Source organism: Callithrix jacchus, chromosome 12 (genome assembly GCF_049354715.1).
Source record: "Callithrix jacchus isolate 240 chromosome 12, calJac240_pri, whole genome shotgun sequence".
Classification (NCBI taxonomy): domain Eukaryota; kingdom Metazoa; phylum Chordata; class Mammalia; order Primates; family Cebidae; genus Callithrix; species Callithrix jacchus.
The window spans coordinates 14,398,305-14,414,103 of record NC_133513.1 but is presented as its reverse complement, the minus strand read 5'-3'; the positions used below and the strand labels follow the sequence as shown (position 1 = coordinate 14,414,103).

At 40.4% G+C, this 15,799-nt stretch overlaps 1 protein-coding gene across 3 annotated transcripts in view; it reads right to left on the bottom strand.

The window, feature by feature from the left end:
• Positions 1–15,799, bottom strand: part of PARN (poly(A)-specific ribonuclease) — a 199,287-nt gene that overhangs the window by 149,511 nt on the left and 33,977 nt on the right. For all 3 annotated transcript variants that reach the window (XR_004731710.3, XM_009009177.5, XM_035266989.3), the window contains exons 13-18: positions 12,693–12,770; positions 7,000–7,043; positions 5,456–5,498; positions 5,056–5,131; positions 2,897–3,007; positions 1,874–1,943 (exon numbers count right to left, since the gene is read on the bottom strand). Coding sequence is in view for 2 of the 3 variants with exons in the window: in XM_009009177.5 (XP_009007425.1) it covers positions 1,874–1,943; positions 2,897–3,007; positions 5,056–5,131; positions 5,456–5,498; positions 7,000–7,043; positions 12,693–12,770 (422 nt within the window). In the remaining variant the exon portion in view is untranslated. The remainder of the gene's footprint in view (positions 1–1,873; positions 1,944–2,896; positions 3,008–5,055; positions 5,132–5,455; positions 5,499–6,999; positions 7,044–12,692; positions 12,771–15,799) is intronic.

Below are 15,799 nucleotides of genomic sequence, written 5' to 3'. Positions count from 1 at the left end.
AATCCAGATGTGAACTGACATGTGTGTCTGCAGCACACCACCTAAGCACAAGCATTTATACAGACGTCTGCAGGAGACGGTACAGTATTCTTACCCAGCAAAGCAATGACAGGACTGTAAACTGCTTCATAGAATGTTTAAAAAAAAAAAAAAAAAAAAAAGTTGTTTCTTAGTAAACAGAAAAAAAAAAATGATGTCACCACAACACTGAAATCGTGATTTCTTCCAGTGGTAATGATAGTCGTGGACTGCCTTCTTCTGTCTGGCTTGCACAGAACCTCTAGAACCAACCCTGCCTTGGAGCTGGGGTAAAGAACCAAACTGTAGCCTGCTTGAGGACCGCATCCTTAACTTCAATCTCAGCTTTGTTAAGCAAGCACAAAGCACACCTTAAAATAACAGCCTTCTTTAAACATGGTCTGAACTTAAAACTTCCGCCTAAATCACTCTAACTGCTTACAACAATGAAGATATACGAGCAAGCCTTTGTTTTGCTTCATCAGGTCTATTCAGATGAGGGCTCAGGATGTAATTGCAATCAAAACTTCATGTATTTCTTCTTTTTTTTAAGATGGGGTCTCACTCTGTCTCCCAGGCTGGAGTGCAGTGGTGCAATGATAGTTCACTGCAACTTTGCCTCCCAAGTTCAAGCGATTATCCTGCCTCAGCATCTCAAGTAGCTAGGATTACAAGGGCTTGTCAACACGCCCAGCTAGATTTTGTATTTTCAGTAGACATGAGGTTTCACCGTGACCAGGCTGGTTTCAAACTCCTGGCCTCAAGTGATCTGCCCACCTCAGTCTCCCAAGGTGCTGGGATTATAGGCATGAGCCACAGCGCCCAGCATAAAATTTCATGAGTTTTTTTTTTTTAAGATGGAGTCTTGCCCTTGTAGCCAAGGCTGGAGTACAATGGTGCCATCTCAGCTCACTGCAACCTCCACCTCCCAAGTTGAAGCGATTCTCCTGCCTCAGCTTCCCGAGTAGCTAGGATGGCAGGCATGCATGACCACACCTGGCGAATTCTGTATTTTTAGTAGAAACGGGATTTCTCCATGTTGGTCAGGCTGGCCTCAAATTCCCAACCTCAGGAGATCCGCCCGCCTCGGCCTCCCAAAGTGCTGGGATTACAGGTGTAAGCCACTGAGCCTGGCCTCAACTTCATGGATTTCTTAAAAGCTATTTATAGAACCAACATCTTAGACACAATATTATTTAATCAGGTAACAATGCAAGCATAAATAATAATCTCACATGTCAAATTTGTCAGGGTGTAGGTGGAACCAAACATAAACACCTATTAAATAAGATTTTTTTTTTTTTTGAGACAGAGTTTTGCTCTGTTGCCCAGGCTGGAGTGCAGTGGTGCCATCTCAGCTCAATGCAACCTCTGCCTCCTGGGTTGAAGCAATTATCCCACCTCAGCCTCCCGAGTAGCTGGGATTACAGGAACTCGCCATCATGCCTGGCTAATTTTTGTATATTTAGACAGGGTTTTACCATGTTGGCCAGGCTGTCCTTGAACTCCTGACCTCAAATGATCTGCCCAAGTGCTGTGATTACAGGCGTGAGCCACCACGCCTGGCCCAACTCATGGAAAATTTAAATGCCAGAACTACTAGTTCTTTTTCTTGGAAGAGATGCACTACCTCTAGCAATGTTTTCTTTTTTCTTTTTTTAAAGCCTATATTTTTAATACATTTGTTTCCCAAAAGGTCAATTTCTACTTTCAAAAAACATCTGAGTCACTTGAGATGAAAAATATTTTATCTAAAAATGTGCTGCAGCTCCCAATCACTCCAAACTGACATCCCAAGATAGTAGGCTGTTCCACATTAAGAGAACTTGGGAACTGGAACTCTCTGATTACTTACTTGTTAAAAAAAGGTTCAATGAGTTTTGATCTGGCAGACACATGAGTTTTTGGAGGGCTGAGAAAAGAACCTAATGAAGAAAAGAAGAGAGGTATCATTATTCATAGTCACACAGACCAAGCCTGAAAGTTTAGACCAAACCAGATTTAAATCAACAACATGGTTCAACAAGGGTGAAAGGTATTCTTATGGACCAAGTACCATACCACAGGAAGTGTAAGTGGTTTTCCTTGCCAATTCCTTCCCCTCATGTCCTCCCACTCCTACCTCAAAATGCCCCCACTTCTAACTGGGTGAGTGGATCCCAAGAAAATGGTAGTGATATAGGTTCAATGTTTATGTGCCCCTAAAATTCATATGTTGAAGCCTAAACCCCAATAGGATGGTATTTTGAAGTGAAACCTTTAGGAGGTAATTAGGTCATGAGGGAATTAGTGCCTTTATAAGAACTGTCAGGAGGCCAGGTGTGATGGCTCACGCCTGAAATTCCAACACTTTGGGAGGCTAAGGTAGGAGGATCACTTGAGTCTAAAAATTCTAGACTAGCCTAATTAACATAGCAAGATCCTGTCTCTATTAAAAAATTAAAAAGTTAGCCAGGCATGGTGGTGCACACCTGTAGTCCCAGCTACCTGGGAGGCTGAAATGGGAGGATCTCTTAAACCCAGGAGTTCTGGGTTGCAGTAAGCTATGATTGTACCACTGTACTCCCAGCCTGGGTGATAGGGTAAAACCCTGACTCTTAAAAAAAAGAAGATTATGCACAGCCTCTGCTCTCTATGCTCTCTACCATGTGACAACACGAGAAGACAGCCATCTGTAAACCAGGAAGTGGACTGTCACCAGATACTAGACTGCTGGCAAATGGGTCTTGGACTTCCCAGCCTCCAGAACTATAAGAAATAAATGTCTGTTGTTAAACCCCACAGTCTACAGTGATTTATTACAGCAGCCTAAGCCAGGAGATGGGTGAGATCCATTCTAGATCATGGCCTGTTTGACTGAAACACATGTAATGCGTACCTAGGTAATTGGCCATGGAGATGAAGCATAGCCCTGTGATGTAGGCATCGTAGCCTGCCTCGTGGAGCTGTTCAGATGCTGTGTCATAACTGGGAAAACCTTCAGCACTTTCTAAGAAAAAAAGGAAAAAAAGGTTTTCCTCAAAACAAAGACTAGTAAGCACATTGCCCTACCAATCCAAATTGCATTAGTATATGCTACAGAAATATCCTAAATAGGTAGAATAAAAAGCTATCTATTCCTTAATTCTCTCCATATAAGACCTTACAATACAAGATAACAGCGTCACTGAAAATGACAGCTTTGGCCTAGGATACAGAAATGCCTCAGTTACATTATGAAGAACTCAGCCATTGGCTTTCTCATCCCACATTGGTGGGTCCTATTTATGATCATGCATAACTCACTCTAGGACAATTATTCCTCTTCTGCTTACTTTCTAAGGCCATGAAAAGGACATTCTTCCCTTCTACAGGATGGTCACATCAGGTCACAATAGACAATTCAGAATAAAGATTAACAGCATGGGCTCTGGAGTCACACTGAGTTTGAATCTCTGCTCCACCACTTATTTGCTATATGACCTTAGGCAAGTCACTTTATAGCTAAGCTTCCATTTTTGTAAAATGGAGATAATAATCAAACCTTCTTCAAAAGGTTGTTGGGATCAGATGAGATAATAAAAGTTAAACTCCCACCTAGTGCTTGGTACATGGTAAGCGCTCAAAAACTATCTATCAATACCTAAGGTAACCTTCCCCTCAAAAAACAAAAGATTACAATTCAATATTGACAGCTCAAATTCACTGCTGTCCTCTACTATGTTCCCAAGCTTAGAGATCAAAAGTCGACAGCACAACTGACTCCAAAGTTAACTGAACTTGCTATAATGCTGGCCTTGGATCCTGAAGCCACTTTACAGCAAAGACCATTTTATATATAATATGGTTTTTTTGTGACACTGATAAATACAGATGTGACAGATAAACTCTAACAGAAATGACTTTAGACTTAATTCTCTACCAGATACTAACTACTATTTTATATGGAAATAATAAGCTAAAACGATAACTCATAAATAATTATTTCCTAGAACCATTCTGGAAATAAATTTCAGGGAGGTTACTACAACACAGAATCAAAAGCATGAATGGAAATTAACAATGAAAAAACTGTAACTGTTTTTATATCAGTACAATGTTCCTTAAGCAAAAATTCTTTAACCTCTGTAAGTATTAAATATTAGACTTGATGTCTTTAAAAAAAAGCCTTTTAACATGATAGCCACCTAGGTAATATCTTCCACTCCATCATCAACTGAAACACATTCTTTCCAAAATCAATTATTTCCATTATATTGTTATAGAAAAGGTCTAGGTTTTCTCCCCACCATGGCCCCACCACCACTTTTATTAATTCCTTTCTTGGACTGTTACCCAGAAAGAGGCAAATAACTGTAATGTTGGCTGCTTTAATACCCTGCATTATCAGTTTCTGAACCATTAGTCCTATTATCCATGTCTTTAGCAGTTTTCAGGCTATAGCTAATGGCTCAGTAATCACCACATGGGCAGCACAATCAGGCTAACAGGGACCAAGGAAGCAGCACCTGGAAGGTTCTCTGCATACCTGGGTGTGGCAAAACACCTCCATCTCATCTCCCTACTTCTGGTTTTCTTCAGTGCTGCTGTTTCTATTCTCTAAACCAGCTGAAAAGGAGGCAGGATGAGGACTCGCCTTAATCTAATCTGTAAATCCAGTTCTTGGGCTTTTCTGAGATGGAAAATATATTTTTTACTCTATGCCTGGTGATTAATCACTAGCTCCTTTTCTCTGCTTAAACAATGTATCAAAGAAAAGAAGGGCACATCAAGTTTTAGGAGAATTCCATATATTAAGAAATAAAAGCCTTGAAGCTTTAACTGCTAAAATTCTCAATGAATGGTTACCCAACTCTATTAACATGAAATAGATGTAGAAGTAAAAGACCATCTCTATTCAAAAAACAGTAATTCAGCACAAGGTACGTGCAAGTGAATTCAGCCAAATCTATAAATGAACAATATGGTTTCCAGAGCCACTCTGCCTTTCTTCTACAATATACATCAATAATTACTACAAAGAGTTTAGAGGCTTTCAGATTTGTTTAATATTCTTACCAACTTTAGGAGGGCTGAAAGGTGTCTCTTTTAACCGCTTTTCCAATTCTGCAAGGGATGTGTTGTTAATAATATCCTGCAAACCAGAAAGCAAAGAATTATGAGACTTCATCACCTCAGTACAATATATAGTGAACAGATTCACTGACCAAAAAAAAAAACCATAAAAAGGCAGCAGCCAGTACTGCCCCCTTGTGTTCTTCAAAGAAACACAGAAGTCTTTATTTTTTTTCAATGTGAAAGAGAAGTAGCTAGTTTAATTTTTATAATAACCAAATGAAGGAAGATTTTTACAGATGCATTAAATACCTCCAAACTTTTGCCAGAAGGCTATATTGTTCTTGCATTCATTTCACTCGGTAAAATGCAGTCACTTTATAAAGTAGCAAAAGAATAATACCTTAAAAGGTCGTGTGCTGGCCATCAGTTTAGTATCCAAGAGTCTAAAAAGAATTTTTAACAAGGTAAACAAAATGTTTATCAATGTTTGAAACGTCTTTTACTCAACATGTAAGCTACTTAAAATACTTAATACATAAAATACATACTTAAAACATAAAGTAATACATAAAATACTTAAACACAGACAAAGGAATTAAACACATTGGCTGTTTTGAACCTAGCACTGGCATCCCTAGTATGTTGGGGTAGATACTCAGTCCCATCCTCAAAGACTTCATCCAGTGATTGCAGGAGAGTCCACACCTGGCATACAAGGTCCAGATTTACATGGATCCTGAGAGAGCCCAGGCTCCATCAATCTCTAGTGTGAGTCAAATACTCTCACATGGTTTAACACGGTTCAAATACTGCTGCCAGTCTACCAATCCCTAAATGCTACCATTTACTGCTACTTTTCAGGTCTGTAAACCATAAATTCTTCTGGAGGGCCAAAATCTGCAATCAGTACTTTCATGCTGTTGTTTTTATTTATTAGTATGCCATTTCAGAGATCAGAAATATTTAAAAAAAAAGAGGGGGGTGGGGAGAAACTCACACAAAAACTCTTTCTCTATTTTTTTCATATAAATGTGAACACAGTAGGTAAAAGGAAATAACCCAGCTGAAAGAGCAACTGCTTGAATACCATGCCTATCCCTCTTCAACAGGTCCTAAAACACAAACACTTGTTCTGTAGGCTCCACATAGCTGACCTATTAGGTCTTAGAGATATGTGACATGTGACCTATCAGAACAAAGGCGCAATAACTTGGAAAACATCAACAGGAAAAGGCACTGACTTGAAGTGGATAAAATACAATCTCTAGCCAGACAGACAGTTCTTGACTGACTCTTGAGCACTCTAAATTGGACACTTCAATAGTTACAGGGTACATCCTACATGTAAGACAGACAGAGCCATGTCAAGGAGGCTTCACCACTTCTTGAGATAGCAAGATGAGGGATAAGAAAAAGGGAGTCGCTATCTATTTTCACTCTTAGTTCAAACTGTGATTTTTCGATAATAAAACCAATCATAAATTATAAAAGCAAGCCATCACAACATTGGAAACAGTAAATAAGTTCCAGGCTTATATAAACTGGACTCTAATCATGACCTAATAGTTTTGACAAATCACAAATCACTATATGCCTATTTGTATTGCATATGTCACGATGACTCTTTTTTACTTTTATTTTTTGGAGACAGGATCTCATTGTCGCCCAGGCTGGAGTGTAGCGGCACTATTACGGCTCACTGCAGCCTAGACCTCCTGGGTTCAAGCAATTTGCCCACTTCAGCCTCCCGAGTAGTTGGACCACAGGTCCATCATGCCCAGCTAAGTTTTTATTTTTTGTAGAGATGGGGTTTCACTATGTTGCCTGGGCTGGTACTGAACTCCTAGGCTCAAATGATCCTCCCATCTCTGCCTCTCAAAGTGGTGTGATTATAGGTGTGAGCCACCACGCCCAGCAGACTTTTAAACGACACAGCTTGCTTACCTGGGGAAAACACATGTTGTCATCTCTTTAAACTCATTTAAGTCCTAAAGAACAAGAGAAGGACTTGTTACAATTTTCCTAATACACTCACAGTATTAAAAAACAAATAAACAGCTCAAGTTCCATAGCTGTCCTCTCAAACAAGCTACTGGACCTCACACAGGCCTTAAGCTGTACTACAAAACCCACTTCTAGTTAATAAGTACTGAAAAAAAAAAAAGCTTCCCAATTTCCTCACTTATTGGGAACCATATAACCTGATAACTAACTTCTGCATAACCAAAACACACAAATTTAAGGATTCAATAGTTCAAATTGGGAAAGGGCAGAGGGGAGTATCCAATAATATGTATAAAAAACTACATATTTGAGAGGCTTATAATAACTTCAGAAAACTTCCAGTAACAGCTAACAGGCTGTGATCGACCACACAAATTTAACAGTCAGACAAGCAGAGTCATTTAAATTAAATGATTTATACAGGAAATGGGCATACTGCAAACTAGCTTAGACCTTTACTGAGATCACCTATGAAACATTAGTAAAAATGGCCTTGGAAACATAGGCCTTTCAATACACGTACAATTCCTGTTTCAACTCCGGAAAATTGCTAAAGTGGCACTAATAGCAAGTGCCTAGATTAGACAATTCATTTCTCAAGTTTATTTTGATCAGGAAGTCTAGAGCTGAAATGAGAGTACTCTAATTTTGAATTAACTCATTTATATACATAATTGCCACGCTAGACTAAGTAGTCATACTCCTGACCCTTTGTAAACTACACTTCTCTTCAATGTTATTCATGCTTCATAGGAAACTACTGTTTCTAATTAGCTTTTCAAGCCTGTATATACAGACTTTATTTAGCTAGCTTGATATACTCACCAGCTTTTCAATGGCTACAGTTAAATTAATGGGCAAAGCATGAACTAATGGTTTCAATGCAAAGTCAAACAAAAAATGCAATAATGACTGTTTGTAATCTCTCAATACCACTAGAAAGCTTTACAAGCAAGGAACAAGGAGAATTACAGCCACCTCCAGGGTCAACATATAGCACGGTTCTAGACTAATGCCTTCTAAAAGATGGTTCATAAGAAAACACTCTCCCTTAAAAGGCAACTCCAAAATGTGGATTCTTTAGTGTCCTTTTAAATGCAAATTTTAATACAAGTACATGTAAAAGTTCTTCCTTCTTATCGAGTCAGGGTCTCACTATTTTGCCCAGACTAGCCTTGAACTCCTAGATTCAAGCGATCCTCCCATAAGAGCCTCTCAAGTAGCAGGCATGGCAGGTATGCACCACCACATCCAGCTTTCTAATTTATTAGGCTTTCTAATTTATTCTCATCACTTCTTCTCAAGGTAGACAGGAAAAAAAAACCGAAATATTTTCTCTCTCTGACAATGCCAGAACATAAAGAAATTAAGTGACTTACCCAGGTAGCCTTAGTTATAAAGTGAGGGATAAAACTGCTTATCTGGATCCACTTACACCTCTACAACAAATCACTTCCTCTTTCTACCAGAGTTTAATTGAAGACCAGTTTCACTGCATTTAACATTCATTAATGTTACATGTGTTACACACAATGTGTTATGTTAGGCACTTAGAAACAGACAACAAAAAGGTTGCACTCCTTACCCAAGGTGCTAACCACCTAGAAGGGGGTTATGTTGTATAATACAAGACAAAATTTATGTAACATTATGTACAATGTTCTGTGGGAGCTCAGAGAAAGCAAAGAACACCTCTCAGGCAAGGTAGCAGGCAACAAAAACATCATAAAGGAGGCAAAAGCTGCACCACAGAAAGTTAAAGGAAAGCTGTGAACAGCAAACATTGAGAACAATGAGAGAAAATTCAAGTTGGAAGAAATTAAACAAAGCACCCCTCAGGGAACAAATAAGCCAGGCTTGGAAAAAGGAGAGTAACAAGAGATAAGACTACACAGAAAGGTTGGGCTGGATCACAGAAAGCCTGATATGCAGGGGTTAAAAACAGTCAACTGGCTAGAAAACAAAGAGAGTGGGATTAATTTAGGTTTTTCAGCAGGGTCAGTGACAGAAACAGAGCCACACATCAGAAGATTACAAAACTGGCAGTCGGGAGATACTTCATTCATTAAATTGATATTTAATGCCTTCTAGTCCCAAGTTCTGTTTGGTATTCAAAACACGGAGAAGCACAGAATTAAATACATTTTTCTCTTGCCTTGCTAATAACTTGATTGCTTTAAAGGTCAAAAAGGGCCGGGTGCAATGATTCATGCCTATAATCCCAGCACTTTCAGAGGCTGAGCAGGTGGATCACTTGAGGCTGGAAGTTCTAGACCAGCCTGCCCAATATGGTGAAATCCCATCACTATTAAAAATATAAAAATTAGCCAGGCGTGGTGGCAGGCGCCTATAATCCCAGCTACTTTGAGGCTGAGGCAGGAGAAATGCTTGAATCCGGGAGGCAGAGGTCGCGGTGAGCCAGGATGGCGCCACTGCACTCTAGCCTGGGTGACAGCACAAGACTCCATCTAAAAAATAAATAAATAAATAGCTCAAAAAGTCAAGGGGAGCTGCTACTTTGATCTACTTGGCCAATAATAAGTGGGTGATGAGGCCAGGTGCAGTGGTTCACGCCTATAATCTTAGCACTTTGGGAGACTGAAGTGGACAGATCTCTCTTGAGCCCAGGAGTTTGAGACCAGCCTGGGTAAACGGTGAGATCTCATCTCTATGAAAAATACACAATTACTCAGGCATGGTGGCATGTGCCTGTGGTCCCAGTACACAGGTGGCTGAGGTAGGAGTATCATTTGAGCCCGGGGAGTTGAGGCTGCAGTGGACCATGACCACACCACTGCACTCCAGCCTGAGTGACACAGTGAGAGAATGTCTCAAAGAAGAAAAAAAAATGGCCAAGTATGGTGGCTCATGCCTGTAATTCTAGCACTTTGGGAGGCCAAGGCAGGCAGATTACCTGAGTTCAGGAGTTTGAGAATGGCCTGGCCAACATGGTGAAATCCCCTCTCTACTAAAAATACAAAAATTAGCCAGGCATGGTGGCATATGCCTGTAATCACAGCTACTTGGGAGGCTGAGGCAGGAGAATCTCTTGAACCCAGGAGATGGAGGTTGCAGTGGGCCAAGATTGTATGACTGCACTCTAGCCAAGGTGACAGAGTGAGACTCCATCTCAAAAAAAAAAGAAAGAAAAGGAGTGAAAGAAAACAGAAAAATCAAAAAGTGTGGGTGACATAAAATAAACATTAGCTCATCAGACTTAAGAAATGCAAATCTAGGCCAGGTGCAGTGGCTGACGCCTGTAATCTCAACATTTTAGGAGGCTAAGGCAAGTGGATGACATGAGGTCAGGAATTCGAGACCAGCCTGGCCAACACGGTATACCCTGTCTCTACTAAAAATACAAAAATTAGCTGGGCATGGTGGTGGGTGCCTGTAATCCCAGCTACTAAGCAGGCTGAGGCAGGAGAGTCGTTTGAGCCTGGGAGGCGGAGGTTGAAGTGAGTGGAGATTGCACTACTGCACTCCAGCCCGGCCACAGAGCAAGACTCAGTCTCAAAAAAAAAAAAAAAAAAAAAAAAAGAAATGCAGTTCCACACCTGTCACACTTGTTTTGAGACTCACAACTATGATGTCTTCAAGTCCTAAAATGTGTTAGAAGGTGACAGAGCTGTCATAAAAAGTGATGACAACCTAAGTTTGCAGAAATACAACATGAGGAGCAACTGACCCACTCATGGCTAGGGTGTACTGCACTTTTTTAAAGTGGTTAATTAAAATCCCGATGGAACAATGGGACCTAAAAAACGTGAAGTAACTGAAGGTTTGCAGAAGTAAGTGAGGCTGAACTCTCAAGCAGATGTCTACCAATTCAGAAATAAAAGATTAATCTAGCTGGGCATGGTAGTATGCGGCAGTAGTTCTAGCTACTCAGGAGGCTGAGGCAGGAGGACTGCTTGAGCCCAGCAGATTGAGATCAGCCTGAGCAACAGAGTGAGATCTCCTCTCTATTAAAAAGATATGGGAAAAAAATTGTTTAAACAAAAAAAAAAAAAAGAAAGAAAAAGATTAGTCCAGTGACGTACTATATTGTCTACAGGCCAAATATGGCCCACCAACTATTTTTTAAATAAAGTTCTATTGCAACATGTTTACGTATTCCATGGCATTTAGAGGAGACAATGACAGAGCTGAGAGTTGTGACAGAAACTATACAGCCTGGAAAGCTGAAAATATTTTACTATTTGGTCCTTTATAGAAAACATGTTCCAACTTCTAATTTAAAGGATGGGCTGAGGGTTGAAGAGGGACAGGAAATCCTACATGGAATTTGCTAAACTCCAAGGTGAGAAATAAGGTCGACTGCAACAAAAATGAAAAGAATCCAGATGTGAGAGAGGGCATGGAGATAAAATCGCCAGGATTTTGTATATGGCCAGATCTGGGGACAGAGCAACAGTCAAAACTAATGCTAAAAACAGTGTTGGTAACTGGAAATCACTTATAGTAATGGGATGAGGAGAAAGTGGTTTGGAGACAGTAAAAAAGAAAAGAAGTACAAGTTAAATATCTCATTTGAGACATATCAATTCGAAACAACACTTAGTCTGGGGGGTATCCACGTAGGCATATTTAGAGTCCAGCATGAAATGTATACCTGGATCTGAAGAAAGACCACAGCTGGGGATAAAGATGTTGGTGTCTACAGCTGAAGCAGTAAAGTGAGTGAGATCACTAAAAGACAGAAAAGATGAAGAGGAAATAAAAGAGAGTGGAGTACACAGTGACAGGGGACAAGTAACACGAGGCCAGAAACACCGTATAGAGCAGAAGAGGGATAGCTAGCAGGGGAACCAAAGCAGCTCGTGCTTTGGTCGATCAAGACAACTTGGCTGAAAGACTCAAAAAAGCACTACCGAGGTCAGCAGAGAATCTAAGGGAAGCAGCCTAGCAGGGACGATCAACAATTCTATAAGACTAGATCCAATTCAGCTGCCACCACTTGCCTTCAATGGCCCTACTATGTCTAATTTTAGCAGGACCAAACTAACAGCCCACATCTGTGGCCTGGGAACCCCTATCCAGCACTAAATGAACAAACCACTGGCATTAAAATGATGAAACAAATGTTTACTCTCCCTCTGGCAATGGCAGTGACTGAAGATCCCTTAATAAAAAAGCTTGTAGGTACAGTTTGTTAAAAATGTGCAACTGAGGCCAGGTGCAGTGGCTCATCCCTATAATCCCAGCTCTTTGGGAGGTCAAGACGGGTGAATCACCTGAGTTCAGGAGTTCAAGACCAGCCTGGCCAAAATGGCAAAACCCTGTCTCTACTAAAAATGCAAAAAATAGCTGGGCATGGTGGCAAGCGCCTGTAATCCCAGCTACTTGGGAGGCTGAAGCAGGAGAATAGCTTGAATCTGGAAAGTGGAGGCTGCAGTGAGCCAAGATCTGGGGACTTGACTCCAGCCTAGGCAACAGAGTGAGAGTCTGTCTCAAGAAAAAAAAAAAAAATGTGCAACTGAGTGCGTAAGATTCTCTCCATGGGAACATGCTGTATACTAGGAAATGGCACCCAAGCATAGAACAGTTTCTCCATAAAAAGCATCATAATAGTATTTTCTCAGATAAAAAGCAACCTGCTAATATTGAACAGAGACTGACAGGTAACTTACCGCAGGCAGAGGGCAGTAGAATTGATGAACTGTATGCATGACGTCCAAGAGCATATTGTGTCCAATAACAAGTTTTCCCTGAAAAAAGGCAAGGTTAGAACAAAGAATTCTACATTCAAAATTATACTGGGCTTGAGAATGAAATGTATACTTCAGATTCCAAGAGGACTTTGTACTAAACTTGCTTTCTACACTTAAAAAAAAAAAAAAAGGAAAAATAAGTAAACTTGGGCTGGCTTCATTCCTCCTCAAATTTGGAATCCAAAAGGCAAAGTGAAAGCTCCAAATGACTTTGATGTCACTGATCTTTTTCTGAATTTTTATTAATTATGCCACCCTCATTGAGTCAGAAGTAATAAAATTTTGATGGAAAAGCTTTTTTTTGTTTTTTAAAGTAAAACCTAGCCAGATACGATGGCTCACGCCTGTAAATCCCAGTACTTTGGGAAACCAAGGCAGGCAGATCACAAGGTCAAGAGATCGGGACCATCTTGGCTAACATAGTGAAACTCTGTCTCTACCAAAAAAAAGAAAAATACAAAAATTAGCTGGGCTTGGTGGTACGTGCCTGTAATCCCAGAGACTCATGAGGCTGAGACAGGAGAATCACTTGAACCAGAGGTTGCAGTGAGTTGAGATCGTGCCACTGCACTCCAGCCTGGCAAAAGAGCAAGACTCCTTCTCCAACAACAACAACAAAAAGTAAAATCTGAAAGCACTGACTCCCTTGAACTGTCAAATAATTTGGGAACAAAACTAAATATAAATGTTAGGACTGTACCCTTTAAGACAACCTACTTCATAAGATACATTCATAACAATGCTAAAAGGTAAAAACAACTAATTTCTAACTATATTAAACAGAACTGCATTTCCTATATCATTATGTCAAAATTCATGGGGCATGTTCTTAAATACATTTCCCATAAAAGTCACTGCCTTTCAACTAAATGAAATACAATATATGCGCTGGCAGCTCTCTTCGTGCAATGGGCAACAAATTAGTTCATTCTGATAAAAATTAAATTACCAAAAGGGAACATCAATTTAGATTTAGTCAGCCAGGTGACACCATTTTAATATAAAACATCAGGTTACCAAAATGGAGCTTTTGACTATGTCCCAAAGGACGTTCAGTGTAACACTGCTTGACTCAAGGGACTACACATGAATTATCTGAAATAAATAATCCTACCCAAAATCTCTCAAGTCTAACAGAGAAGCTGTCCTTTTGGCTCAGTATTGGTTCTGAATACCTATGCTATGCTAAAATAATGAGCAGTGATTGAAACTACAGAAAAGATGTGTAGGCAACCCCAAATGGAACGCAAACACTAATAAATGAACCAAACTGTATTATAAATGATTACTATAACCACACTGAAGGTTAACAAGAAACAAACTAACATGGAAAAGTGCACTGTGACTAGATACTGTAAGGCTAAAGACAAATGGAATTGCACATAAATCATAAATGTTATAATCTCATCAATAAATGTACTTCTTGCAAGGTATGGGTTAGTAGCTCTGAAACTACTTTATGTGTATACCAGGTTTAAACAGATAAACATAATGGAAGTAACAGGAACTGATTTCTCATTGTTGAGAGAGAGGGTAGAAAAAGAAAAGAAGCTAAAGATAAGCCATGTGTTATTATTGTACTAGAATCTGAGTTATCATTATAAAGGCATGGATACACATACCCACACATAAGCACACATACACACACACACACACACAAACACACTTATTTATTTAGAGACAGAGTCTCACTCTGTTGCCCAGGCTGTAGTGCAGTGGCACCATCACGGCTCACTGCAGCCTCAAACTCCCGTACTCAAGCAATCCTCCCATCTCAGCCTCCCTTGTAGCTTGGGACCACAGATATGTGCCACAGGCATAGCCACTCCTGGCTGATTTCTTAATTTTGTTTTTGGAGATGAAGTCTTACTCTGTTGCCCAGGCTGGAGTACAGTGTAACAACCTCTGCTCACTGCAACCTCCGTCTTCCAGGTTCAAGAGATTCTCCTGCCTCAGCCTCCTGAGTAGCTGGGATTACAGGTGTGTAACACCACACTAGCTAATTTTTGTGTTTTTAGTATAGACGGGGTTTCATCATGTTAGTCAGGCTGGTCTCAAACTCCCGACCTCAAGTGATCTACTCACCTTGGCCTCTCAAAGTGCTGGGATTACAGGCATGAGCCACCACACCCAGCCAATTTTGACATTTTTTGTAGAGACCGGGTCTCCTGTGTTGCCCAGCTGGTCTTGAACTACTGGGCTCAAGCAGTCCTCTCGCCTTAGCCTCCCAAAGTGTAGGATTACGAAGTTGAGCCACCATGCCCAACCACACATACATACATATACAAAGAGACACAGAAATATAGCTGTGTGTGTACACGCCTAGTTCTACATACATATGGTTCTTAACTCGGTCTAGTGAGAGGGCTTAAAAGCACTTATATCACAGCCGTAACCTAGGGCAAGATCTTGGTTTCTAAACATCATTCCTATTAAAAGGAAGCAGAGATTGGGTGCACTGGCTCACACTTGTAATGCCAGCACTTGGGGAGGCCAAGGTGGGTGGATCACAAGGTCAAGAGTTCAAGACCAGCCTGTCCAAAACAGTGAAACCCCATCACAACTAAAAATACAAAAATTAGCCTGTAGTTACTCAGGAGGCTAAGGCAGGAGAATAGCTTGAACCAGGGAGGTGGAGGTTGTAGTGAGCCAAGATCATGTCACTACACTCCAGCCTGGGCAACAGACGGAGGCTCCCGTTTCAAAAAATGAAAACACATTTTTTGTTTTTCAAGGAACCAGAGGTCCACGGAGAAGTAATTAACTCCACAGCTGAGCCAGAGAAACTACAAGAATACCAGAAAGCAAGGAAGTGCTCAGAAAAGGATAGGGGCTTGTTGGAAGGACACAGGAGCCACTCCAAAGGTGGTACAATTTAAGCAACAAAGCAAACAGTAAAAATAAGAGACAAGAATCTGTAGAATTTTAAAAAATCCCTGAGTCCATACTCATATACATAACAACAATAGAATAAACAGGGGAAAGGGCTGGGTGTGGTGGCTTGTACCCATAATCCCAACACTTTA